General features: G+C 38.0%; 1 protein-coding gene across 3 annotated transcripts in view; it reads right to left on the bottom strand.

The window, feature by feature from the left end:
* Nucleotides 1-27,871, bottom strand: part of HPSE2 (heparanase 2 (inactive)) — a 474,845-nt gene that overhangs the window by 410,161 nt on the left and 36,813 nt on the right. For 2 of the 3 annotated variants that reach the window (XM_040992335.1, XM_040992336.1), the window contains exon 3: nt 23,895-24,056. The exons of the other annotated variant lie outside the window; for it this stretch is intronic. In XM_040992335.1, coding sequence (XP_040848269.1) covers nt 23,895-24,056 — 162 coding nt within the window. The remainder of the gene's footprint in view (nt 1-23,894; nt 24,057-27,871) is intronic. 3 annotated transcript variants of the gene reach the window in all.

The raw sequence follows: 27,871 nt of genomic DNA, 5'->3' as shown, positions 1-27,871 counted from the left end.
AGCAGCTCAATTCACAATAGCTGAGATATGGAATCAACCCAGGCAACCATCAACAGATGACTAGATAAAGAAAATATGATATATGATACTACTGATTCATAAAAAAAGAACTAAATTGGGGCCCGGCGCGGTGGCGCAAGTGGTTAAGTCCTCGCCTTGCACGCCCGGGATCCCATATGGGCGCCGGTTCTAATCCCGGCAGCCCTGCTTCCCTTCCAGCTCCCTGCCTGTGGCCCGGGAAAGCAGTCGAGGACGGCCCAAAGCTTTGGGACCCTGCACCCGCGTGGGAGACCCGGAAGAGGCTCCTGGCTTCGGACCGGCATAGCATCGGCCGTTGCGCTCACTTGGGGAGTGAATCATCAGACAGAAGATCTTCCTCTCTGTCTCTCCTCTCTGTATATCCGCCTTTCCAATGAAAAAATAATAAAAATAAATCTTTAAAAAAAAAAAAAGAACTAAATCCTGTCTGTCACAACAAAACAGAGGCAATAAGAAGCCATTATGCTTAATGAAGTAAATCAGCCCCAAAGAGACAAATATCATGTTTTCCCTGGTCTGTAGTAACCACTACACCAAGCACCAAAGGAAAAAAATGCAATCTCCAAGACTGATATTGAATATTGATCCTATGTTCTTGAAGAACAGTTGGTATTTTTTCCACCTTCTCATTATTGATACCTTTACTAATGGAGTATTAAGTCTGTGATTGTGAAGTAAATTAAAATATACTATTATAAAAATTAAAAGGAAATAAGTAAGGCAGAGGATGGGTGTGGAATGTTGGCAGAAAGAAGAACAGGGTGGGAAATATTACTGAGCTGCTAAATCTGTATTGTGAAGTATATCAAATTCATTCACTTTACATAAATAAATAAATAATTTAAAGTATTAAAGTATCAACCCAATATGCATGTATTGAAATCCAAGTCCTATCTGCAGTTTCTTTGGCAGACATATTTCAAATGAGTTTACGGCCCTATGTGGCCAAAGGCCAGAGATTCTTTACTTCTGTTTGAGCGTATCCATTTGGAACCTAATCACTAGATGAAGAGAAGCCCAAATCACACAGGGATCCCACAAGTAGGTGCTCCAGGAAACTAGACCATTTGATTTCAACCTTGAGTCATCTCATCCCACATTTTAGAAATGTTAGTAAGGAAGCCAGGACAATCTTCATAGGTATGCAATCTACATTGTCTCACAGTCAAAAAGGTCTTGTGCTTCATGCTGATTGTTGTTACTTGAAAATTCTTAATACTTTTGTCTTTTTAACCTGTGTTGCATAAGTGTAGTTCAACGAAACAAGGGATCATGAGAGCTGGAGGAATGGCGGGTGAATGTACATGGTATTCATGACCATCACAGTTCCTAGCTGTCACATCAGCATACCACTTCCAGTGTGCCCACTGCATAGTTTCTGTAATATGTTTATCTTATATACAAGGACCTATGCTTAAAACTGTTCTCGGTTTAAGGAAATAAAGTTGTTTTCTTCAAATTCCTAATTATATCTTTAAAATTATACTTAGTAAGTGAGGTTCAATGTTATAATTAACATGAGTAGAGGCAGATACGAACAATACACACATTTTCTGCCATTCCCTGCTTCCCCTTTCACAGGTTTCATTCATAGTGTTCACTAAACATAGACTTACAATGAAACCACAATATAAGAAATTCTAGTGAGTGCAATGCAAACACGCTCACTGTCAACTGAGGAAAAGGGACACTAGCATCCCTTATCCATTCAAATAAGGATTTTCTTCAAACACAGAAAGAAGGTACAGTTATTTTAAAACACAAAACAACAAACAGTTCTATAAAATCTTTTCTTACTCATGTTCCTTTCTTGCATTAGTCCACCACATACAATGAAAATGATAACATGAAAAAAAATGGAAACATGGAACAACCAACCCAGAGTTCCTTCTCTTTTCACACTTCATTTATTCAACAATAAGTATTCACCAGTAAACCAAGAGGATGTTGGCAGATAGTGCAATTCCTATAGTTTTGAATACAACTTAGGTTTTATTTAAAACTCACTTGGCACAATATAAAGGTGGTCTATCTTCTTCCATGTAAAGGTTTAATCTCCTGACTATACTGCCATTTTTGGCATTTAACACAGTAAATCTGGGCCTTAACAAAATATTTAAATTTAGGATTCCCCGTCTGCAAAGTAGAGTAAAAATGCTCATAGGAAGTTGCTGAGGATTAAAAATAACATATATAAGATACCTCATGCAGCACTTAGACACATAAAACAAATAAATGCCTGTGACTTTACTACTAGTATAAATCATGATGATGATGATGAAGAAGAAGATGATGATGATGATGGCTATGCTACAATTTCCAATTCACTCCTAATAGCATTATCACAAAGCCCTTCCATATAGTAAGTTATACTATAGTTAATCCATCTCCCATAGCTGTTCAAACTCCTACAGGAAATGACAAAGTCTATCATTTGTACTCTATAAAAGCTATTACACATACTTTTTAAAATAAAAGGAATAATAAAAGGACAGAACTGACTATGCACAGAAACCACATCTGTGAGAAAGAATGTTAACCCTAACCCTAAACCTAACCTTAACTGGCAAGAAAAAAAAAAAAGGAAAATTCTGAAATGCTCCCACACTATAAAGTCAAAGAGATTTCACACACTTGCTATAGTAGTCAGAAACTTCCCAAAAGACTTTGGATACCATTATGATAAAACAATTCACAAGCACAATAATACAGTGAGACATAAGTGGGAAAGAAAAGCTGCAGCAGAGTCAAGCTCCAGAATGTTGATCAGTCTGTTATTGCTACTTCCTCAAAAATTCATGCTTAAAGGGATCATATATTCCATACTATGATAGAGCAGGGATCTTCTTAACAGTACTGTACACATCTAACCCAAGCTACATGCTTACACCAGACAGCTTTAACAGAAATACTTGATTTCAATGGCTGGCTCTACAAGAAGAGATTTTGTCACCTTTATTACTAAATCACTAAATTTCCAATGCCTAATTATTACCACACATTTTTTAAATGAATTAAAAAAATTAATTCGCAGAAAGAGAAAATAGCACTACTTATGCTATTATTTCCACCTATTTTAATGGAAGCTCAGAGTTGTTACTCAGCTCCTAAGTTAAGTCCTAGAGCTTCATCATGCAAAATTTTTAAATGTCAAATATCTAAATATAAAAATCTATAACACCTTATCACCTGATGCAAAACAACATGCGTTTTATATGTGCAGAACTCATAAAAGAACACAAGAAAATATGAACCTAAGAAAACTTTTTTTAAAAGATTTATTTTATTTTTATTGAAAAGTCAGATATACAGAGAGACAGAGAGGAAGATCTGTCCACTGATTCACTCCCCAAGTGGCCGCAACTGGCAGACCTGAACCACTCAAAGCCAGAAGCCAGGAGCTCTTCCGGGTCTCCCACACAGTTACAGTGTCCCAAAGCTTTGGGCCACCCCTGACTGCTTTTTCATGGATGGGAAGTTGGGCTGCCAGGATTACAACCAAACACCCAAATGGGATCCCAGCATGTGCAAGGTGTGGACTTTAGCCACTAGAGGCTACCATGTCAGGCCCAACACTAAGAGAACTTTCACTCAGGGATCTCTACAACTAAAACAAGTTGGTGGATGGAGAAGATGCTGAGAGGAATAGTTTTGGGAAATATGCCCTACATAGAAATCATAATGAAAACAGACATATTCCACCCACAGAAGCTGTGTATTTCAGAATTTAAAGGAATATTTCATAAATATTGGTAAATGTTTCCACTGAGAATGGAACACTTCACTGAAACCAGCAGGTTCTTAGATAAAATATAAAAATTCAGATCTCAAGGAATGTAAAACACTAAAAAGAACTACCAAAAGAAATACAGATTCTCCTACCCTATGGAGCTTTATGGAAATAAGCCATCATTAAAATATAAGTGAATATCAAAAGGAAAGTGTAAACTAAATACCTCAAATTTGTATGCAAAATCATCTGTGAAAAATAGTACATTTCTAAGTACCTAAAGTAAGAAACATAATAGGGTTAGGAGATCTTTTTTTGTTGTTGTTTTTAAGGGATCTTTTAAGACATTTCACTTTTTGTAAGATACTACATTTAGATAGTATTTCATGTCTTTCGCCTTTTCAATTTAGTTTTATATGGTGTGGTATCCCATATTTTCTTCCTAAGCTGCAAAATTACAAAAGCACAGGCTGTAGATAAGAAGTCTTTGTTTTAAGTAAACCAAGTTCTCCATCCCTTCTCAAGTATTTTTCATTTCCTTTTCTTGGGAAGAGGTAGTTATTGAAAAAAACTGAGCTTCTTTTCCTACAATAAATACAGTTTTAGGGTCAACAATAGAAAAGAAAATGTCTTAAGGAAAGAACAACAGTTGAGTCAATGTGAATTTTGCAAAAGCCTGAAAACCCACAAAGTTACAGTGGAAGGTAAATCTTTCATGTTTTCTTTTAAGTAACTTTAAGATTTTTCTCTCAAAAGTCATTTCAGACCCAATTACCTAATACTCCATTTGAAATAGAAGACAAAATCTATTGGGAAACAGTTGCCATTCACAGCCAGATTACAAGTCCAAGATTTGTTTGGCTAGTGTTCTTTGCAGCAAGGATCATAAAACTCAACTCCTCCCCCACGCTGAAATAGATGCTAGACACAGTAATGCTTCAGAATGTCAACAGAATGCCACAGAGAAGCGTTTGCTTTTCTTGGTAACCAGTGCATTTAAGGGCACTGGAGTCTGTATTTTCAATTCCAGAGAATAAAGGACTAAACTATTATTTCAAGCTTTTTCCCATTAAGGAAAGTGTTGGGGAACAAATGGAGGAATAAAAGTAACCTCATTATTCATGTAAACAGGTATACCCCCTACTTTAACACATTAGTTCTCAGATAAATCAAGTTTCCTCATGGAGAAAAGAGCCAAATGTACTCAAGGTATGAATTTTCCTTTCACTCAGAAGGTTTTTGTTTTAATTTTGAATTTTGAATATATGGCATAATTCGTAGAGTCTGGGGTTTTTCTTTTGATATTTATTTATTTATCTGAAAGTCATGTAACTAGAGACAGAGACAGCAGCAATCTCCCTCATGCCTCTTCTCTCCCCAAAACACTCACAATAGGCAAGGTTGGGCCAGGCTGAGGCCAGGAACTGAGAAATTCAATCCAGGTCTTCCACATGGGTGATAAGAATCCAGTCATTTCGGTCATTACCTGTTACTTCCCAGCACGCATATTAGCAGGAAACTGGAATTGGGAGCTGTATCAGGATTTGAACACAGACACTGACATGAGATGCAGACACCCCAAGCAGCATCCTAATCACTGCACAAGAAGGTTATTTTATCTTAAGGCAAGCCAAACCACTGCTGCATCTTCTTGGTCAGCCACTTTTGTTGGGAAGGTTGCCTTCTCTTGTTAAAAATTGGTTTGCAAATCTACTGTCGTGGAACAAAGATTTAAGCTGTCTCCTGCAATCCCTGCACCCTATAGGAGGGTGAGAGTTTAAACCCAGCTGCTCCACTGCTGAATCAGCTCCCTGACAGTGTATCTAGGAAAGCAGCTAAAGATGGTTTAAGTTATTAGACTCCTGGATCCACATGGGAGACCAGTGCCAGGCTCCTAGCTTCAACCTCTTGATCATTGCATCCATCTGGGGAGTAAACCAGATGGAAGGCCCATTTCTCTGTCCTTCTGTAACTCTTTCTTTCAAACACACAAACAAATCTTTAAAAAACTGATTTGCATGAGGTCAACAGTTTGAATTTTATCTCCCAAAGGAAAAAATTCAAAAAGCAGAAATTATAATTGTAGCCTCTGGTTGTCAGCAATTGTATCTAAGTAAATTAAAGAGCAGAACACACAAAAACAAGCCGATGGACCAATATGCCAAAATCAACATTGTCTGACATGCAGTAACTCAACAAGGTGAAAGATTAATATTGATTATTTTTAAATTATCCCTCTCCTTACATGTATCCTTCACACCTCAATTTCAAAAGAACACCTTTGATTACTAACATCCACCCTTCCTCTAGTACCTCTTATTTCCTTTAATTCCATTTGTTTTTTCTTCCACAACCTTCGCTGAGTCTACAAATGAGAGACAAGAAGAGGAAGAAAGGGAAGCCAGATACAAGAATGAGATGCTGAGTGTTTTAGTACTGTCCATCAGCAGCAAAGAAAAATCAGAAAGCGATCTCTCAATTAGGTGTAGACATGATTTCTCAGTATTCAATCTTGGAAGAAGAAACAACCCTGAACTTATTTAAGTGAATGCTTTAAAGAAAATGAGGTCCAGAGAAATTTGTCCAAGTCTGTGTATTTGGAACTAGAACCATCCTTGAAACCTACAGCATCTTCAAGCAAAAGAAAACTGCCAAAGGAAAATATGAACTTTCTCCCTCTTGTGTCTTTTTCACACCCAAATATTTTCAGAAATATTAGTGTCTTTTTACCCTTGAATCCCCTTTATGATTTCCAACATATTAGTTCATAAACCTACTTATTCAATATTAAACTTTCTTAAAGGGCTGACATGATGGCTCAATTGGCTAATCTTCCACTTGCAAGCATCAGCATTCCATGTGGGCAACGGTTCATGTCCTGGCTGCTCCACTTCCCATCAAACTCCTTGGTTGTGACCTGGGAGAGCATTGGAGAATGGCCTAAAATCTTGGGACTCGGCACACATGTGGAATGCCTGAAGGGGACTACTGATTCCTGGCTCCAAATCAGCTCAGCTCTGGCTGTTGCAGCAATCTGGCAATGAATCAGCAGATGGAAGATCTTTCTCTGCTCTCCCTCTCTTCTGTAAATCTGCCTTTCAATAAATAAATAAATCTTAAAAACAAAACTTACAAAATGGATAGGGAATCACATATTAAAGGTATCAGTAGAAAGTAGAAAAATAGAAAAAATAGGTATGATTGTAACAGGCTCAAAGATAATAAAAATATCTGTGAGACTGTTTTCAACAAATGACTACAATGTTGTCTTGATATGGAGTGAGGTTAAATAAGAACACTAAGAAATGTAAGGGGCATTCAGATCAAATTTCAAATTCCTCAACTTGGTAACTTGGTACAAAATCTAAATACTGGAGTCATCTATTTTACATATACTATTACTATTCATTGTATCCTATGCTCTGATCATACCAGAAGCCTCACTGTTCCCTAACATTCATTTCAAGAGAGCACTTAGATTTTTGTTTGGAGCTGGCATTTACCTGCAATACTGTTCACATCATCTTGTCCACTCATGTCACCCAACAAACGCACACTCATCTGCAAAGGGCTTCCCAAACAATCAGGGATAGTTAAAGCATTTCAAAAGCAGCAAATTAAAGCTCTTTATCTCATACTTCATTCTGTCTCAAAATTTCATTTGCAAAAGTCTATTACAACACATACCACAGTGTGTGTTTTCTATGTATAACACTGTAGGTCTGGAACCTCAACAGTAGTTGAGCATCTAGACCATTAGGACTGAGTTTTCAATAAAATTTGCCATAATTAGAACTAGCTAAAAAGAGTCCCTACATAAATGTTTCTGCAACTGAATTAAAGGCTTGGGGAATGAGGGCTATTTTTAATTAGCATTAAACATAGTAAATATGGTAATACAGAAAAGTACTCTACTCTGAAAAAGTAAAATGACATGTATACATGTGAGTTGAATTTCTTATAGAAAACAAACTATCTTAATCTCATCTTTCATTCAAAGAGCAAATGTGTTTTCCACATTTTGTGACATGATCAAAAAATGAAGGTTCTTTTCAATTTACATTAATGTAGAGCAAAAATTCGGACGATGTCTCCCCTTCTGAAGACTGACAGGAGCTTGATCTCTATCCAACTCCAAATTCATAGTGTAATGCAGAATATTATTTTCCTCCTTTTCTTAAAATACAGACACCCTCGTTATGGGAAATGCAGCTAGCAGTGAATGAAAAGAAGAACTAGTAGAAAAAATGTGGGTCTTCTCTGTACTATTCCTACTTTAAAATTAACTAACAAAGCTGATTTTGGCATTTTGAGGTTTAGGTTTCTCTAAATGTAAATGCATAAAACAGGCAAAGACAAAACTTCACTGGAGCCATCTTCTGTATGTTTGAAAACATGTACGCGCTCTTGAAAACATATTTGCAGTCATAATGTTTGTAAACTAAAATAATAGTGGGTAGGGCCATTTCAGTTTGCCAGCGTTGACATTAACTCAGGAAACTTCTCTTTCACAGTTAGTAGCTTGTCCTTCTCAGCAGATTTGTGATACTTTCTGGCGTCCCACACAGGGAATTATTTAATTTAATTTCTAAGGGCCAGATTCTGCCGTTGGATATGAGTAAGCAATAAGTATTGACGTCAATGGAAATTCTGGGTGTGCATCTGAGGGCAGACCATGGTCCTCTGCATACTCCTAAGATAACTACTGAAATAGTCTTTGTTAAGACTGGTTTGATTTTGGCTGCTTTCCTCTTAAATGTGCACACAATACCAGAAGTGATGCATGAAGGCTGAGATCAAATGAAAAGCTTTGCAGCCTGATGGTATCCTCAGTGGCCTTTTGACCTACGCAAGGAACATAATTTGAAGTCTTGTAAGTTCTGTGGTCTGCTATTGTCTAGCTCAGAGCAATATTTTGCATTTTTAATATCTCCTACAGAGAAAATAAAACTTATATTCCAATTATTGTTCATAATTATTTAAAGTTATAATTGTTAAACTAAGAACTGTACTCAGTACCACACAACTTTATTGTCATCTTCATCATTACCCACTAAATACTTTTGTTTTGTTCTGTATTTCTCCCTTTTCTTTTTAATTAATTGGAATTAGAGTAATTCCAGGACATTTCTACAAATGCAGACAAACTGGTAAAGTGGTACACCTCTTCTAGACTTGCCCTATAAATGATATTTAAAGATTCTCTCTTGACAAAGAAAAGTAATAGCACTCAACAAAAACAAAGGCAAATGTGAAGAACATCTTAGTAAAATAATAAAAGGAAAAGACTAAATAACACTCACCTAAAACCCAATGGGAAAAAAATATTCCTTTTGAACTATATATTAATCCCAAGCATTTTCTTTTAACAGGATCCCATGAAATTAGAAAATGAAACACGAGGTATAAAATATCCTGGTCCTGTTTTAAGTACTCAACAAAGCACAGAGCTACAACTAAATTTATTAAATTATTCCTACGTAGCAAAGTTAACATATTCACTTCCTAATTTAACCTGAACCTTGTAAGCAAAAGAATAATTAACATGATGCCACTTATTTGAAGCTTGAAGAGCAAAAACTGAACCCAGGTCTCTGAGTTCTATGGTTACTTCTGGAATATTCAGAGCTGCATAGATCTACAAATAAAACAATTCCTTAAAGCCGCAACCATGATGTGTTATGTTTCTAGCCCAATTCTATTTTCTTTAAAAAAAAAAAAAAGAAAGAAAGAAAGGAAAAAAGAAATTGTTCTGATAAGAGCAAAACACAACACAAATGACAGAGTTTCCTAAGCATGTTCCATGTGGCACCTTGTGCTCCATTCCTCCATTCCCCATGTGGTGCTTCTAATTGCTCTACCATCACATTATTCTGCCCTAGATATCCTTAATTGACTGCTTTGTGGGGGCATGAATGTCATTACTATACCCCCAATTTCAAATGTTATGAATGTTGCAGTTTTGACACTCATCTTTTTTTATTAATTTTACTTCTTTTTATTATTATCATTTTATGATACAGTTCCATAGATCATGGGATTTTCTTTATGCGATCCCCAATTCCCTCCCCTATCACTGAATTCTCCTATATAATTACTACAGTATAGTTCTTTATACACCTTATGTCCATCATTGCAGGCATGGACAATGGCAAAGAGTCCAGCACCCTATTATCAAGATATAGTAAACAGTTTAATTGGGATCCATCTTTGTCTGGAAGTAGAGATGCATACTGCATTGTATCCTCAAGTCTGTATTTGATAGTCTGAGTTACACAGTTACTATATATCCCCTTAAATGAAAAGCCACAACACAAAATCAACAACAGGAAGAAAACTAGAAGTTTACAATGCCATGAAGTTAAATAACATGCTGCTAGATATGACAGTCTCCATTACACAGTTACTATACATCCCTTTAAATGAAAAGCCACAAAACAAAATCAACAACAGGAGGAAAAGCATAAATTCACAATGCCATGAAAATAAATAACATGCTACTGAATGACCAGTGTGTCACTGAAGAAATGAAAAAGAAAATCAAGAACATTCTTGAAGAAAATGATGCTACTGTATGATCTATGAGCCATTGAATAATTTAATCAGAAGAAAATGTTTTGAAGAGATGAAACTAACAAAACAAAAACATCAAACTCCATGAGATATAGTTTCCGCTGATCTTTGTTGATGAGATACGGTTCCTGTAGGCAACAAATAGATGGGTTTTGTTTTTTAATCAAGTCTACTAATCTATGATGTTTGATCAATGAGTTTAAACCATTTACAAACATGGTTAATACAAATAGGTGGTAATTTGGTCCTGTCATTTTAGCAATATAGACCCATGTCTTTAAAAACCCATGCCATCCTCCACCTCAATCAACAATAACCATTAACCAAAACAACTTAATTTTACAACAGCCTATTAATTTTATAATTCTAAATAACATTTTCATATTAGCAAATACTTTTAGAACACTATTTAACACTGTATTTATGTAAGCTGCCTTGGATATTCAGAACATATATATATATTTTCTCTACAGTAACTACCACTTATACTTTTGATTTTCAGTTAATATTGGTTTATTATGTGTTCAAAATACCAGCAACACACTTGCTAGCAATTTTTATAGAAACTCATGAGCGTCCAGACAAACATTCAACATGCACCTCTCATTTGGTATAGCTTTCTCAGAACAAGGAAAGGAAACAAAGCGAGTATTAATAGTTCTTGGATTCATCATTCTAGGAAGGAACCCCATTCGGTTCTGTAAATATTAATATCCCACTAAGAAGCAAAATAGTAAAAGCTGCAAGGAGACCTTTTGGCAGCCTAAATCTGTTTTTGCTTTTTCAAACAGGATATAAAATACAGAATTAACTCCTTTAAAATAAAATGGGCTATGTTCCTCTCAAAATGAAGGAAATAAAAACAGCTGAAACAGGTGACATCACATGCCTTCTCTCCAAAGTTAGCTAAGAGCTACAGTAGAATTAAAAGATAATTGTCAATGTCCATGCCCACATTGAGGGAGTTTAAAAAAAAACAAAGATAATTATCAGGGTGCAGCATGATACCTTTAGTTCTCACCTTGAACACGCCAAGATCCCATATGGGCGCTGGTTCATATCCCAGCTACTTCAATTCCCTTCCAGCTGCCTGTTTGAGGCCTGGGAAAGCAGTAGATCATGGCCCAAAGCCTTGGGACCCTGTACCCTTGTGGGAGACCAGGAGAAAGCTCCTGGCTTCTGGCTTCAAATCAGCTCAGCCCTGGCCATTGTGGCCACTTACTGAGTGAACCAGTGGACAGAAAATCTTTCTCTCGTATCACATGCTTTCTGTAAATCTGATTTCCAATAATAATAATATAGAGCTTTAAAAAACATAATTGTCATTTTGAATTATCAGTTATCAAAAACCTGAAAATGCCGTGACAAAAACTAAGAAGTTTGAAAACTGATTTGTGCTGGAGGATTTGATCACTTATTGAAAATTTGTTACGCTCTGAGAGATCAATATAAACATAATAACCAAGTATTTTATGACTGAAGTAACAGGCAAAAACTAAAAAGAGAATGTAGTTAAAAGTAACCTGCTGCAACACAAGCTAATACAAAAACAAGACATCAGAGAAAACAAGTAACAGCTTATTTTAGAACACAGTATTCCTCGATAATAATTTAATTTAGAAATATAATTTCTATCCACATACAAAATTCCACAGCTAATTTTATACTTTCTCTAAATAATTTTTTTTCCATTTTATTATTATTATTATTGTTGTTGTTGTTATTATTTCATGATACAGTTCCATATGCTCTGGGATTTCCTTTTACCCTCTCCCCAAATCTCCTCTGCTCACACACTGATTTCCCCTGTGTTATTACAGTGGTACAGTTCTTCACAATCAGTCATATGTTCATCACTACAGGCATGGACAATGGCAAAGAGTCCAGCATCATACTGTCTTGATAAATATATTAGTTTCATTGGGAGTCCATCTTTGATCTGGAAGTAGAGACGCATACTGGATTGTATCATCACATCTGGATATGACAGTTTCCATCATACAGTTACTATACATCCCCTTAAAGGAAAAGCCACAAAACAAAATCAACAACAGGAAGAAAAACAGAAATTCACAATGCCATGAAAATAAATAACATGCTACTGAATGACTAATGTGTTGCTGAAGAAATGAAAATCAAGAACCTTCTTAAAGAAAATGATGCTACTGCATGACCTATAAGTCAGTGAAGAGTTTAAGAAAAAAAATTGTTTTAAAGAAATGAAAATTAAAACAAAAACATCAAAATCCATGAGATATAGTTTCCGCTGATTTTTGTTGGTGAAAGGTGTCTCCCAGTGAGATCTGCCTCTTGTAAGCAATAGATAGGTGGGTTTTACTTTTTTATTCCTATCTACTAATCAATGACATTTGATTGATGGATTTAAGCCTTTTACATTCTTGGTTAATATGAACAGGTGTTAATTTGGTCCTGTCATTTTAGCAATGGGTGGTTCATTGTTTCATTTAGTCTCCTATTATTTTACTAAGATGTTCTTCACATTTGCCTTTGGTTTTGCTGAGTGCTATTGCTTTTCTTTGTCAAGAGAATATCTTTAAATATCATTTATAGGGCAAGTCTAAAAGAGGTGTATTCTTTGAGTTTTTCTTTGCTGTGGAATAATTTTGCATCATTTCTAAAAACAAAGCAAAGCTTTCCTGTGTTTGTTATTCTGGACCAAGAATTTTTTTCCTTTTAGAATCTGAAATATGTCACTCCATTTTCTTCTGGCCTGTAGTGTTTCATGTGAGAGGTTAGCTGTGAGTCTGATTGCCATTCCTCTAGAGGCCATTTGATTTTTTTTTTCACATGCACATTTAAAGATCTTTTTCTTTTGTTCAACTGAAGAGAACTTGATTATCATGTATTGTGGTGAAGATTGCTTTTGGTCAACTCTGTTGGGAGTTCTGTATTGTGTTTCTCAATTCTTTCTCCAGATTAGCGAAAATTTCCTTTATTATTTCATTAAATACATTATAAAATGCAGCTTCTCTTTCTGCACCTTCTAGAACTCCCATCACTCGTATATTTGGCTTTTAAATAGGGTCTTAATTCTTGAATGCTTTTTTTTTTTTAGCTTGACCCAGCTCTGCTTCCAGCTTTTTGATTGTTTCCACATGGCGACAAGAAATATCTTCCAATTCTGAGATTCTTTCTTCTGCCTCATTCATTCTAATATGCAGACTTTCCATTGCATTTTTAATTTGCTCTACTGCATCCTTCATTCCCAATAATTTGGCTTGATTTTATTTCAGTGTTGCTATTTCCTGTGTAACATACTCCTTAAATTCCTTGAACTCTTGTAAGTGTATCTTATAGCTGATAAGCAGTTGTTTCATGATGAGTTTTGTGAATTCTGTATCCCCCATTTAATCTGTGTATTCCTCAGTTAATTCAGTGGGCATAGGGTTTTGCTCTTTTGCAGGGAAGTCTTCAGTAATATTCATTGTGCCTTTGTCTCTTCTTTTGTTCTTGGTTATTGTACTGGTTAGCAGATTCTTCTTAAGGCTGGTTTCTAAGCTGGGTCACCCACAGGTCTACAGTTCAATTTTACTTATTGCAGTTGATACACAGCTCTTTGCTTGCAGACAATTGTGCCACTCCCTCCAGCAAGTTCCAGGTCTGGTCTCTTGTTAAGACTTCCACCATGGTCTCCATAGCCCCAGCTCCTGGCTCTCCAGTCTCCTCCTCCTGTGATCCCATGCTGTGGCTGCACCATTGTCTGTACAACCTTTCTCCCACTTCCAATTTGAGCAGTTCCCAGGATTAGGTCAACACCAGGTATCCTAAATAACTAGATTGTTGGTGAAGTTGAACTTGCTGAAACCAGATGGCTATTAGATCTGAGGCCCACCCAGACCTATTTTGACCCACATGATGCCATAGTCGCTATTATTTTCCCTGTGGGACCAGTGCAATGCACTGAGCTCAAAGTGAGTTTACTCTGAGCTCAGCACATATACCCAATCCTTTTCATTAGTTTTTCCACGATTCCCTCAGATGTGTTGACTTCCAATTTTCCTATCTTTAATTCCAGTTTCCACAAACTTTTTGGAGTGCCCTCATATTAACTGCATACATGAATATTTAATATACAAAAATTGTGAACATCATAATCTCTAAGAAATAGGATTATGGAAGATTTATATTTTTCAACATTTTACAATATATAATGTGCTTTTAATTGAACAAAGCAAACATTAAGTATCAGTATTATATTTAGATACATATATAGCATAATTTGGCCTTCAGAAGCATTTTCAAATAATTTTGACAGAATGAGTAGCATGTAATGTAAAATTTTAATTGGAGAAGCAGACATAGGGCTATTTTTAAAATATAACATTCCAATTACATTTTTAATATATTTAAAACTACGTAGAATACAGTCTGTGGAAGATCGGTTCCAGGAGCCCCTTCACCAACTAGAATCTGAGAGGCTCAAATGTCTCATATAAAATGGCATATTGTTTGTATATAATTTACATATATTCCCATATAATTTAAATCATAATAATGTAAGGTAATAGAATTATTTATAAAAATGAACAAAATAGCCCATAGTAATATCTTAAATCTCTATATTGCTTATAATAGTTAATTAATGTAAATGCTATGTGAACAGTTGTTATACTATATTGCTCAGGAAGTAATAAAAATTTCATACATATTCAAAACAGATGCCATAGTTTCCTCAAATATTTTCACTTCACAGTTGATGTGAAATGCACAGACAGGCTTGACTGGGTTTGTATCTCTACAACACTAGTACCAAAATTATTCAGATCATGATGACTAGCCTGGAATTGACAAATCAAGATCAACAGTTACCTCACCCTATTGCCACCCAGACCATGGGACTCCTGGCCTAAAAAGAGCATTAAGGAAGTCTGATGACAGAGTACTCAACATATGTATAAATTACTTGAAAAAGCTCACTCAGAGCTACATAGTTATGATTATTTAGTTCATGTAATTATAAAAAATGGTTAAATCTGAGATTTCATTTGTCAGTGACTTCTAAGATACATATTTAACTGAACAGTATATTTTAGATGTCAGCTTGACTGGATTAAAAAATATCTAGAGAATCGTGAAAGCATTATTTTTTAGTATGTCTCTGTGGGTGTTCCCAGATAAAAGATTGTCACGTGAGCCAGTGAGCTCAATGGGGGCTGAATTAGTCATGTTTCCATTATTTTAACTAAAACACCTGAGCAGAGTTCTTAGGAGGAAGGCTTATCTTGGTTTATCATTTTGAAAGTTTACAACCCAAGACTAGCCAGCCCCCATTGGTTTAGACATCTAGTAAGGTCAGAGTATGGTAGCTTACCATATGGTAAGCTAACAGAGACATGGAACACGCTCCACCTTCATAACCTTAAATCTCTACTTATAATACCATTCTCATTGGCTCATAAGGCCTCACCCTATTAACCTATTCCAATCCAATCACTTCCCAAGGGTCCCTTCTCCAGGCACCATAACTGGATCAAGTTTGTACCCTTAATCTATCAACCATTAACGTAAAACTTTGAAGACCAAGTTCATAGTACACAAACCTCTGAGAGACACCCAAACTATTACATAAGCCATAGCAGAAGATCTGCCACCAAAGTAGTCAGGCACCATCCAATTTGCAGCAGACCAACATAAAAAATAACAAAAACAAAGAAATGTTATATACTCCAACTTTCCCACCCATTTCAGGTTCTCCTGGAACTAGGGCACTAAGACATTCCTTTTCTCCTGATTTTCGTCATCAGAACTCCAGATTGTCCTGCCATGCAACTATAGCATTAAACCAGTAGCCTAGGGTTTATATGCCTTCAAAATTGACATTACACTATCAGTCGTCCTGGTTCTGAAGCTTTCAGACTTGAACCAAGCCATACTATCCAAATACCAAGTTCTTGGACTCCTTAATCATACGAGGCAATTTCTCCTTATTTATTTATATGTTTACATGCAACACTTAATAAATATTGCATATAAAATATGTTAAATACAGTACCTGTATTAACATATCTATCTACAAATATATTTTCATAAACATATAATATATAATGGTTTATTTCTTTATGGAGGACACAAAAACAGAAGTACTAGACTACAGATTTTGCATATTGAGAAGATACCCTAGAAATCTAGAAATCCCAATTTATAGTGTATCTATATATATGATACATATATCATATATGTGTGTGTGTGTGTGAATACAACATTATTCCTAGCCCTCCAGAAGAGTCTTCTAGAGTGATGTAACACATTACTTTATAAGATGTTCACAAACACAAAATAGGCTAAGATGCTGTATGCTAATCACTTTTCACACAATTTTCACACTACATTTGTCTGGCAAATTTGTAAGTAAATGCCAGGGGTTTAGTTATGTTGTATAGTCAACCACATTACCTGAATTTCACAATCATAACTGTACTTTTCTCTCCTACAAAGCAAAAAGTCACAAAATAGATATTTCCTTGTATTCAGACACTAATATAATGCATGGTGGTACTGCACAAAGAAATTTAAGGATATTTTTGCATGAGTTAATATAGAACTGGAAAATGAGAGACATGAAGTTGATCCAGGTATCTGGGGTAGAGCAGAAGAAAATATGGAATATATATAAATAAAGTTAGTGCCGATAAGTTTATGATAGATCCAATTAAGTGCAGGAAGTAAAGGTGGCAAATAAGTCCACTGGAGAGACAGAAGGACTTCAAAAGTCACACAGCAAGTAGACTCACTATGACTAACTACAGGGGCCATTTAGAGAATAGAAATTATTTACTCACATCACTAATAAAATTAATTGTGAGACAAGTAAAATCAACAAGAACAGTAATCATTTTTAAATTTTCGCCAAAATGTCAAATTAATGGCACAGACAACTATTAAAATAACAATGAAAATTAAAAAAAATGTTTCTCTGATTCTTTGAAGTGATCAAGAAAGGTGCACAGAGAAATAATTCAATTCTAAAGTAATATTCAGCTTTTGATCAGCTATATAGCTTTATGCTTACTCAAAAATAGACTCCTGAGATTTGTGGAGATCTATGATATATGGGGATTGAAAGAACAGGTCGATTTTTAAACCTCCAGCAGCCTCCTGGCAGCTGGTGGGTCTCAGGACGGGGCGTCTCATGCCTGGATCCCGGACAGCCGCCATGGGCACAGCCGCCATGTGCTGAGCTGTCCCCGGGCCTGCTGGTTCCGGGGGCCGCTTCCTTCGGGGTGAGTAGACCGAGGGGGAGGCCTCCGGGACTGGGCAGGCCCGGGACCCACCCGCCGCCCTCATGGGGCGGTGAGTGGGATTTGGGAGGGGCGCGACCTTGGGCCTGGGTTATTTAAACCTCCAGCAGCCTCCTGGCAGCTGGTGGGTCTCAGGACGGGGCGTCTCATGCCTGGATCCCGGACAGCCGCCATGGGCACAGCCGCCATGTGCTGAGCTGTCCCCGGGCCTGCTGGTTCCGGGGGCCGCTTCCTTCGGGGTGAGTAGACCGAGGGGGAGGCCTCTGGGACTGGGCAGGCCCGGGACCCACCCGCCGCCCTCATGGGGCGGTGAATGGGATTTGGGAGGGGCGCGACCTTGGGCCTGGGTTATTTAAACCTCCAGCAGCCTCCTGGCAGCTGGTGGGTCTCAGGACGGGGCGTCTCATGCCTGGATCCCGGACAGCCGCCATGGGCACAGCCGCCATGTGCTGAGCTGTCCCCGGGCGGCCAGTGCGCCATTTGGTGCCAGGCTCTGCCTGCTGGCCGCCCTGCTGGGGAGCTCTGGGGATTTGGTTCTTTGAGTTGCTGCTTAATTCGCTCCAGGTTGAACCCATTGTGCTTCTTGGACCTGAAACAGGCAGTAACTCTTCCTTAGCAAAACTTTCAGTCACTAATAATTCTGAGCACCAAATAGCAGTCATGCAGAAGCTAGGGCTTGGGGCCTGTCCTGCAAAAGTAGCTCCAACAGTTGGCCAATGTGTCAACTGGTAATGGAACAGAGTAGATTAGGCACGACTGAACAAACCTTAGCCCACAAGTAAAACTAGAAACCAGGAGGGAGCAGAGGTCTTGCCGAGCTAGGTTCTTGTACCTGCTGGTCTGTTGGAGCCAGGGACGCTAAGCCACAGTGTCTAAGGCAGAGGTCGGGACAGGTGAGGAGCTGTGCCAAGCTGAGTCAGAGCATCCATTGGCAGGCAAGTGATCTATGGCTGGGAACAGACCCAGTTGGGGAGCAAAGGGGACAACCCTAGCTGGGCTGAGGTTCCCACCAAGAGGCACATGGCCTGGAAGGGGAGCTGCGTTCTGATCTGGAAACAGTTGTAGTCTCCCTTGGCACAAGTGTGGACTGGGATTGGATGCACCGAACCGGGCCGGACCCCGACTCCCCCTGGTGTTCTGGAGGACCAGGGCAGATGTGGGATGGACTAGGCAGGGTCTCAAACCCCTACTGAGCCATGTGTGAGCCATATGTGGGTATAGACAAACCATGGCTGGGCTGGAACATCCAACAGCAAGAACCAGATTGGGTGGAAGGCCAGTCAGGAAAAGCCACAGTTCCTGTTATTACAGGAGGTGGACTGAGTAAGGTTGGCTCATGGACCCACTGGTAAGCGTGAAACCTGGCATTGGGAGAGGTTCTGATGGAGGAGCCTGGGCAACTCCTCTGGCAGGACACAGACCCGGCAGGTAAACGCAAGAAACATGATAGGAAACAGCCCAGAAAAGGCCATGGAAAGCTACCCACTGGCATACAATTGGCTGACGTGGGGGCAGGACCAGGCTGAATCTGTCCACGTCATCCACTGGCAAATCCAGGCACCAGTGTGGGTCGACCTAGGGTTGGTCGCAACAAAGACTAGTGCACATTATGGAATGCCGAGGTGAGGTTGCCTGTACCGGAAGGGACCGCAGCGCCCTACCAGCCTGAGAACAAGAAAGGAAGTGGGCAGAGCCGGCAGGGGAATAAGGGAGGGTTCCTTTGCAGGACAGCTACTTCCGCAGGAGAGCATGGGCTGGGATGGGGGCAGACCAGACTAGGCAGAGCTACCACACCTGTGGGCTTCGTGCGGACCAGATCAGGGAAAAGCCGGGCTGGGTGGATTATTCCTACTGGTGCAAAGAAAATTAAAGTGGGCGAGGGTTGTTTGGGCTTAGACGCAGCATCAACTGGAATCTGGGAGTGGGAGAGGCCTGGGAGGGAAATAGTGGGCTCATCCCTCTTGGGTTACCACTTCCACAGGACATAAAACTAAGATAACTAAGATAGCGGCTGGGGTGGAATGGGGTGTGGGACAGACTGGATTACTGCTACACTTACTGGCAAACCAGGGTAGGGGGTGGGCCTGGTGGGGGTTATTGTGGGTCGCTCCAACCTAGGCTGCAGCTCCCGCTGGTTTATGTGAGGGCCAAGTATGTGCTGGGCAGAACTAGGCTGGACTGCAACACCCATTGGTTCCAGTGGAAGTCGGGAGTGAAAACAGAACCAACCCAGCAACTGCAACCACCAGCTGATTGGAGCGATGGATGGTGCCGGGCCCTGTACTTGTTAGCACATACAAGAAGTTTCTTTGGAGATCTTCCTAATCTAAATGCTGGACTCAAAACCCTAACGAAGAAAAGAGAGAAGACAGAACGGGTCAACCAACCATCTCAGCTATGATGGACTATGTCAATCAGTGGATTTTTCAAAGCCCTCATAGTGCTTGGAGTGGCAAGATTGACAACGATTCATAACTGTTGCAATATCAAAACCACTTGAGCAAGAACCTCAGAGCATGCCCTACATCCGGGACCTGGGGAGGGTGGGAAAATGGGTGGGCCTTCTCCCTTAAATAACCCCTTTTAAACATGAAGGTAACAATATGGAAAACATACTAGTATTATCCACTTTCATGTAGCCCTTGAACCTTCTTACCCTAATCAACTATGTAAAGAATGTCAAAATAAAATTTTATAAAACTTAAAAAAAAAAAAAAGAAAGAAAGAAAGAACAGGTCTATGTGCCACAGAGTTGAGAACTTCTTCTCAATTGGAAATAGCAGAATGAGCCACAACAGAGAAGTACATGCTGTTTCTGCTAAGTTCACTTGCTGCAGTAACACAGTAGAGTTGCGCATAGAAATCACAAATGACCAAGGAAAAGATGTAATACCCACGGTGGGAACCCCAATAGAGCATATTGAATTCTGCCACCCATTTATAACGGGTAGGTTTTAAGCCAACAGGAGGACAGTCAAGAGGACATTTAGCCAGATGACTTCATAGTACTAATAATGCTAAACAGATATGATAGTCTCTGTCCTCTGGGAGTTTAGATTCCAAATAAAGTCCTAAGATATTTATTTCCTCCTAAGGAAATAACTGACGTAACTTTCACATTTCCCATCTGATTCCCAGGGATTCGCAACAAAAATTCAATTTTCACCTCAAAACTGAGAGCGGGCAGGTGACAAGCAACAAATAATTGAAGCTTACTCTATAAAACTGATTTAGCAAGCATTTATATTATTCTGTAAAAAAGGACTTTCATTTCAACAAATTTATAAAACTGAATATACAGAAGCACAAAAAAATAACTGATACCGTTTTTTTCCTTGAAATCTCCCACTCAATTCTCCCTCTTACTTACCAATCTTTGAGTGACATGCACAGTGACAACTTTCACAGACTCAAGAGTAGGACATACAAACTTGGTGTAAACGTTCACTACTTGGTTCACCTATCTTCCACCGCTGATGTCCTACCGGAATTACTACACACATTCCCATAACTTTATAGTTTACTTCATAAATCTTTTAGGCTGAGTGAGGAAAATATTACTTCCAATACCATATAAGTCATTCACCAGAAAACTTTAACCAATGTTTAAAAGTATGCATAAAAACATGAAAAAAAATCCACTTGTCTAAAAATCCAATAAAATTAATGCATTAAGGTTTATTAGTTTATATTAGTTTCTGTTAACTGGGCTATCACTAGAGGGGTTTCCTTATAAAATGGATACTACACCTTTGAAATTAGACTATTAATGAACTGCTTCTTGGTCCTTTTGCTAAGATCAAATGTAGACAATTAATGACCACTATTTAAGGGGTTTCTGCTTAAAAAGGATCATTAGCTGAAACATAGAAAGTAAAGGTGTGTCTCTCAACTCAACAGTTAACCATTACATCAGATAAAAGCAGAACACCTATGAATGAGGATTTGTTGCTATTATTTTTAACATGATTTTTAATTGCTTGATATTTCATGAAATGCTTACCACACCTAGAATCTCAGTTTTACCATTTTTATATCATACCACTAACTGATCAGGAACAATTACTACACTCTGATAACCACACTTATGAAATTCTATCAATGAATAGTGATAGGAGCAAGATGTGAAAACAGTGATCTCTGAGAATTTAGAGGCAACTTTCCTCATTCTATTCTCACACAAATATTTTCATTGCAGATATTGCAAACATTATTCAGGATTACACAAAATAAGTGGATATCACCAAACAAGAATTCTAGAGGTGTTTTGCATGTGTTGGTAAAGAAAGTCACTTCATTTGAGAGGTCCCTGCCCCTTCAACCTCGCTCTCCTTACCAATATACATTCATCACTGAAAAGGGAAATATTTACAAAAGTTAGTTTAGTTATGTTTAAATATTATGTTTAGCTGTCTGGAGACCATGTTCTCAGGATTTATATAAGAAATCAAGGATTAAACTTCATAACAATTAGAAAACCACACTGGGTAAAATCAAAGACTTAGTAAAGGACATTAAAATAGTTTTACCATTGGTGCTAAACCAAAAGGACTCCATCTCTTCCCTACACCTGGAACCAAAACCTTCTGAACTTTCATGTAAACAAACTGGGGTGCACTGAATGCCCTGTCTACTTCAAGGTCCCACCTCTGCAAAAGCTTTGGGTGAAAAATGTGGAAAATGCCTGAGGACCCTTTGAAGCTTGGGAGAAGTGAGAGCAGGAAAAAGGGCTCTTCTGTAGGGTACGTTTGTTTAGTGGAAAGTAAGCAAGTTGTCAGGGTAAAAGTTGACAATGTTGATTCCAACAGTTTGAACTGTGAATAAACATCCAAAGGGATTATGTTACTGAGAATTAGAAAAATTCCATTGAACTCAATAGAACACTTGTGTTTTCAAGGATAATATGCCTTCAAGCCATATTCTGGATCCACAGTTTAGGGTTAGAATTACTCTAAGTCTTTTCTATAGCACATCAAAGAACATAGGGTGTGACCTCTCCAATATGGCCTAAAAATATTAGAACAGGATTACATTAAAATATTTCATGTCTGATCATTGCTTTAGAAAATACTAAATATACATACATTTCAAATATCAGGTAGGCTGGAGAAAGTTGAAGCAAGCCTTACAGTCTTTCCAAACATCTAAATTTAATTCAGTTAACCAATTTAGGGGAATACACATGCACTGACTGCAAATCACTTTGAAGACTTCCTTCATTTAATGAGCTATCAAAGAGCAAATCACCGAGTCTATACTTAAGAAATCCATAATCCTCGTCCCTGCTCTCCAAAGCCATATTTAAATCTGGCTTTCATCTCACGATGTTGGATTTTCTACCTGGTACAAGATGAAAATTTCAGAGTCTTACACTTTTTTAAAAGCAAAACAATTTGGTTGCCACTCTCTGATTCCTGGTAAAATGCCAGGAATCCTACAAAAAGATTAATTTTTCTTTACTTTGAATTAGAAAAATAAGTGTGAGATATTCACAGCTTGTAAGATGTTCTATTATTTTTTAATATTTATAAAAAGGGGAAAGCAAACTTTTGACTTGTTAAAGATCATATGAAACAACATAACACAGCAGGTATGACAGACTCTCAAGAAAATGTAAGTAATTGAGGCTATTCTTAATTCATCTAAAATTCTTATGATTCTCACATTAGAGTATGCTACTACATTTTTGTTCAAAGATAGGCAACTCGCATGCTCTTTACCAGCCACGTTTGCAGGGAGCCCTGCAAAAAGTTGTTTCTCCTTGCAGCTCTAACATACTTTTCTCCTCCTAGAACCAAAGATGTAATTACAAAGAAAACCAAATTTACCAGATATTTTCAAATTCCATCAGGAATAGGACATTCTCAGCAGCTCTAAGAATCATTATCTTTTACATTTCATCTTTATATTCATTGGGTTCACAGAAAGGACATGCACAGAAAGAGAAAAATTGCTGCATTTTAAAAAACACCAAATTTAGTAATTCTCTTAAATCTACTGGCACACAACTAGAAAGCCATATTTTTATAAAACTTCATTAAATTTCATTGGTTCTGTCTTTTGAGAAAACCCATACTCAACTGTCCACAAGGTCAAGACAAAATTTTTTAACTAAAAGAAATACTTGTTATGGAAAGACAAGAATTGTCACAATTTGAAAAATGACACAGTAGGTGGACATAGGCAGATACGGGGCCATCTGGATTCCACTTTAGTGCTCCCCAAGCATCAAGTAGCTAACTTATGGAGATTAACAGATGCTGTAAGATTTCAGCTGACTCCAGCAGTCTTACCTGTTAATACAAGATTACTGTAAGTATTGGAGAATTGCTCCTTTAAAAGAATCAAATGCATCTGAGCTGCCTTCTCTCTTTGGAGTTCCAGCATAACATCAGGATGTTGTGCAATCTTGCAACCTTTTTGTTTATCCAAGGCAACATCACTTCGAACAATGTCTGCAAAAAGAAAGAAAGAAGACAGGTAGCAAAAGCTAAAGCTTAAACAAAAAGCACACACACATCAAAGTCTAATTCCCTCACAAATGACAACATTTACAAACTACCATCATTTTCATCAGACTGAAAAAAAATGCAGAAGAAACCTGATGGTCTCAGAACTCCATAACATCCCACAAGTTCCTCTGCAAATCCCCAAATTCTTCAGAGATGCCTTTATTTCTTAGCTCTCTTACTTCATTCTCATTCCTCTCTTCCCCTTTTCAGGGAGCTTCCAGGAATTATTTACCTCCTGAAAAATTGCTTTAACTTTTCCATCTTTATTATTACCCACAAGGAAAAAAATACATACAATTTTGAATACTAGTGATTTGAAGGTCATTTCTCCTACTTCATGTGATTGTTCCAGCACACATATTCTTGAACAGTGAGCCTATTTTCAAATTCAACACCCAGCCAAGTTACTCAGTTCAAGTTAGGGCTGTCATTCAGTACATTAGCTGCTCAGGGTCTTCCTGTTGGCTTAAAGATGAGTCAGGGTACACTCTTTTCAAATCAAAAATATTTTACAGGACATTGATGAGAGAGAGCAACAGGAGGTCTAGAGTCACTTTGCAGCTCTGCCTCCTCTGCTAACATTTTCCCCACTATTGATAGATTGCTTTCTTTTTTTAGGATTTATTTTTTCATTTTTATTGGAAAGGCGGATATACAGAGAGGCGGAGACCAAGAGGAAAATCTTCCGTCCAATGATTCACTCCCCAGGCGGCCACAATGGCTGCAGCTGAGCCAATCCGAGAACCAGGAGCCTCTTCCGGGTCTCCCACACGGGTGCAGGGTCCCAAAACTTTGGGCCGTCCTCGACTGCTTTCCCAGGCCACAGGCAGGGAGCTGGATGGGAAGCAGGGCTGCCAGGATTAGAACCGGCACCCATATGGGATTCTGGGCGTGCAAGGCGAGGACCTTAACCACTGCGCCATCGTGCCGGGCCCGATAGATTGCTTTTTATATTTCAGTATGGCTGTCACTCAAAGCAGATGTACTCTCCAGAAAACAGTGCTCCTTAAAAAAGAAACATTCTACAGAACACTTCCCAAATGTAAGAGATCACTCCACAAACCATCAGGCCTGGAGGTTATTTGCTCACTTTTATAAACTGACTTACAATTTAACAGATCCTCATAGGAATAATTTTAGTAAAAAGAGCTAAAAAATAACTCCTCTCTCATTTTTTTTCTTAAAAGGGAAAAAATTATGCCCATGTTAATGGTGCCTATAAGAAAAAATAGGCTTTTCTAAAAAATATTTAACAATACCTATGAGAAAATGGAGAATATGACATGTGTGGTGAATATTGTTCTGGAAAGCTATTCTTTTCTTTTAGATCTCTAAAAAAGAAAGCCTAAATATGAATACTCCTAGCAATGATGATTAGGATAGATGATGTACAAAGATCAGCAAGATGTAGAAATAGTTCTAATTCTTAGAAGAAAACTGGAGAGCTGGTTGGGAATACTGCAGTATTGATGCCTAACATGCTAATAATAATAATTTCTAGAATATTATAAACAAAATGAACTCACCTAACATAAGTAGCTTCTTGACTAGATTATCTATACTTTATATACAAAATTAGAATAAGTTAATTCAAGAATACAGTCTAATTTTTAAAACATCCAATAGAAAGCAAGAAGAAAAATAAACAGGTTTTTAATTTAAATTATAATCCACAAAATGTTTAAATGTTGGGGCCAATGCTGTTGCATATCAGGCTAAGCCTCTGTCTGCAGCTCCAGCATCCCATAATGGGAGTTGTTCAGGTCCCAGTGGCTCCACTTCCAAACCAGCTCCCTACTAATGGCCTGTGAAAGCAGCAGAGAAGAGCACAAATTCTTGGCTCCTAGGACCCACGCGGGAGACCCAGGAGAACCTCCAAGTTCCAGGCTTCAGACCTACCCAGCTCCAGCTACTGCACCCATCTGGGGAGTGAGTGAATCAGTGGACCAAAGATTCTTCTCTCTGCCTCTACTTCTCTGTCTGTGTAACTCTGCCTTTCAAATAAAAAATAAGTAAATCTTAAAAAAAAAAAAAAAACTGTTTAACTACATTGTCTCTGAATCTTCCCAACAATCCTTACAGAAAGTATGTAGCAAACATTGCAGGCTGGTTGACCCAAATCCTAAACATAATCTATTCTCTCTTGCCTTCTCCTATAACAGAGAGTAAAAATGTACACTACATAAATTCCAAACTTTCATTAAAGAAAAGAATGGTCATGAAACATGGCTCTAACCAATGAACTGCAGGCAGATAATCCAAAAAAGAATTTCCCTAGTCATATTAAAAGACAGAGCCTCACAAGGAAAAAATCAGTTTTTCCCTGGCAGTCCTTCCTATTCTTTATGCCTGAAGCATTGACATAAGGTCCAGAGTAACAATAACCAGTAAGTGGTCATAAGTGAAAAAGTAAGAAGGAAAAGTTTACTCATTAAGGACATTAAATTTAAAAGTATCTTTGTCTCTAACATCTTTATTGGCAGAGCATAATTGTACTACGCTGACTATTCTTGATATTTTATGTGAGACCAATGTACTATGCATATATGCATATATGAACAAACTTTTAAAGGTTCATGGAAACATGCAAGTAAAAGAAAGCTTTTGAAATAGACACAAGACAGCTGAATAGTACCCTATTGCCATTTAAAGGTATATAGAAGCCGGTTGCATATAAACTAAAATTGAAATGTCAATGAAGTAGTCACAGGATGTGGTTAAGAACTTGCATTTTTGGGTTTTTTTTAAAGATTTATTTATTTTTTATCACAAAGTCAGACACACAGAGAAGAGGAGAGACAGAGAGGAAGATCTTCCGTCTGATGATTCACTCCCCAAGTGAGCGCAACGGCCGATGCTATGCCAGTCCGAAGCCAGGATCCAGGAACCTCTTCCGGGTCTCCCACACGGGTACAGGGTCCCAAAGCTTTGGGCCGTCCTCAACTGCCTTCCCAGGCCACAAGCAGGGAGCTGGATGAGAAGTGGAGCTGCCGGGATTAGAACCGGCGCCCATATAGGATCCCAGCGTGTTCAAGGTGAGGACTTTAGCCACTAGGCCACGACACCGGGCCCAAGAACTTGCATTTTTTAACATATTGGTTACTCAATACCATGTCAATTATTTCCATAATGTTGTAAATTGTTGTTGATGTTATGTCGGGTTTTTTAATTGATCAAGAAGATATTCTGACAGCTCTACCTTCAGATCAGAGATGGTCTCCCCAAGAAACCATTGAATTTATCTGAACAATGAGATGCTGGACTCTACGCTTGGTATATGCTTGCATTGAAAGAATCTTGACTGAATCTGAACTACAATATTGCAAAAAGGTGGAGAAATCCACTATGGGGGGAGGGTACAGGGAGGGAATGGGGGAATCCCAGAGCCTATGAAACTGTGTCACATAATGCAATGTAATTAATTTTTTTTTAAAAAAAAGAAAGCTTTTGGTGCAAGACAAATTTTTAATTCATAAACAGTCTTTTCACATCACACATTTTCCATAAACATTTTGAAGACCCTTGCTACATGCCTTTAGTAGCCACTTACCTGATTTTAAAAGTAAATTATAAATAGCATTGTTATTACTCTGTTTAATTTATTCGAAAAATGAGGTCTACAAATTTTAAGTAACTTAAGTTCACACAGCGTAGTCAGTCCCCAAATGCAGGAACTTTCAAAGTCACATCCAGTGCCTTTTCTAGATGTCACTTCTATACAGAAACTCATAAGTTTAATAGTATAATGACAATATTGA

Source organism: Ochotona curzoniae, unplaced genomic scaffold, assembly GCF_017591425.1.
Source record: "Ochotona curzoniae isolate NIBS_2020 unplaced genomic scaffold, NIBS_Ocur_1.0 contig_66, whole genome shotgun sequence".
NCBI classification, from domain to species: Eukaryota; Metazoa; Chordata; class Mammalia; order Lagomorpha; family Ochotonidae; genus Ochotona; species Ochotona curzoniae.
The sequence above is the reverse complement of the archived record's forward strand: the minus strand, read 5'-3'. Positions and strand labels throughout refer to the sequence as shown.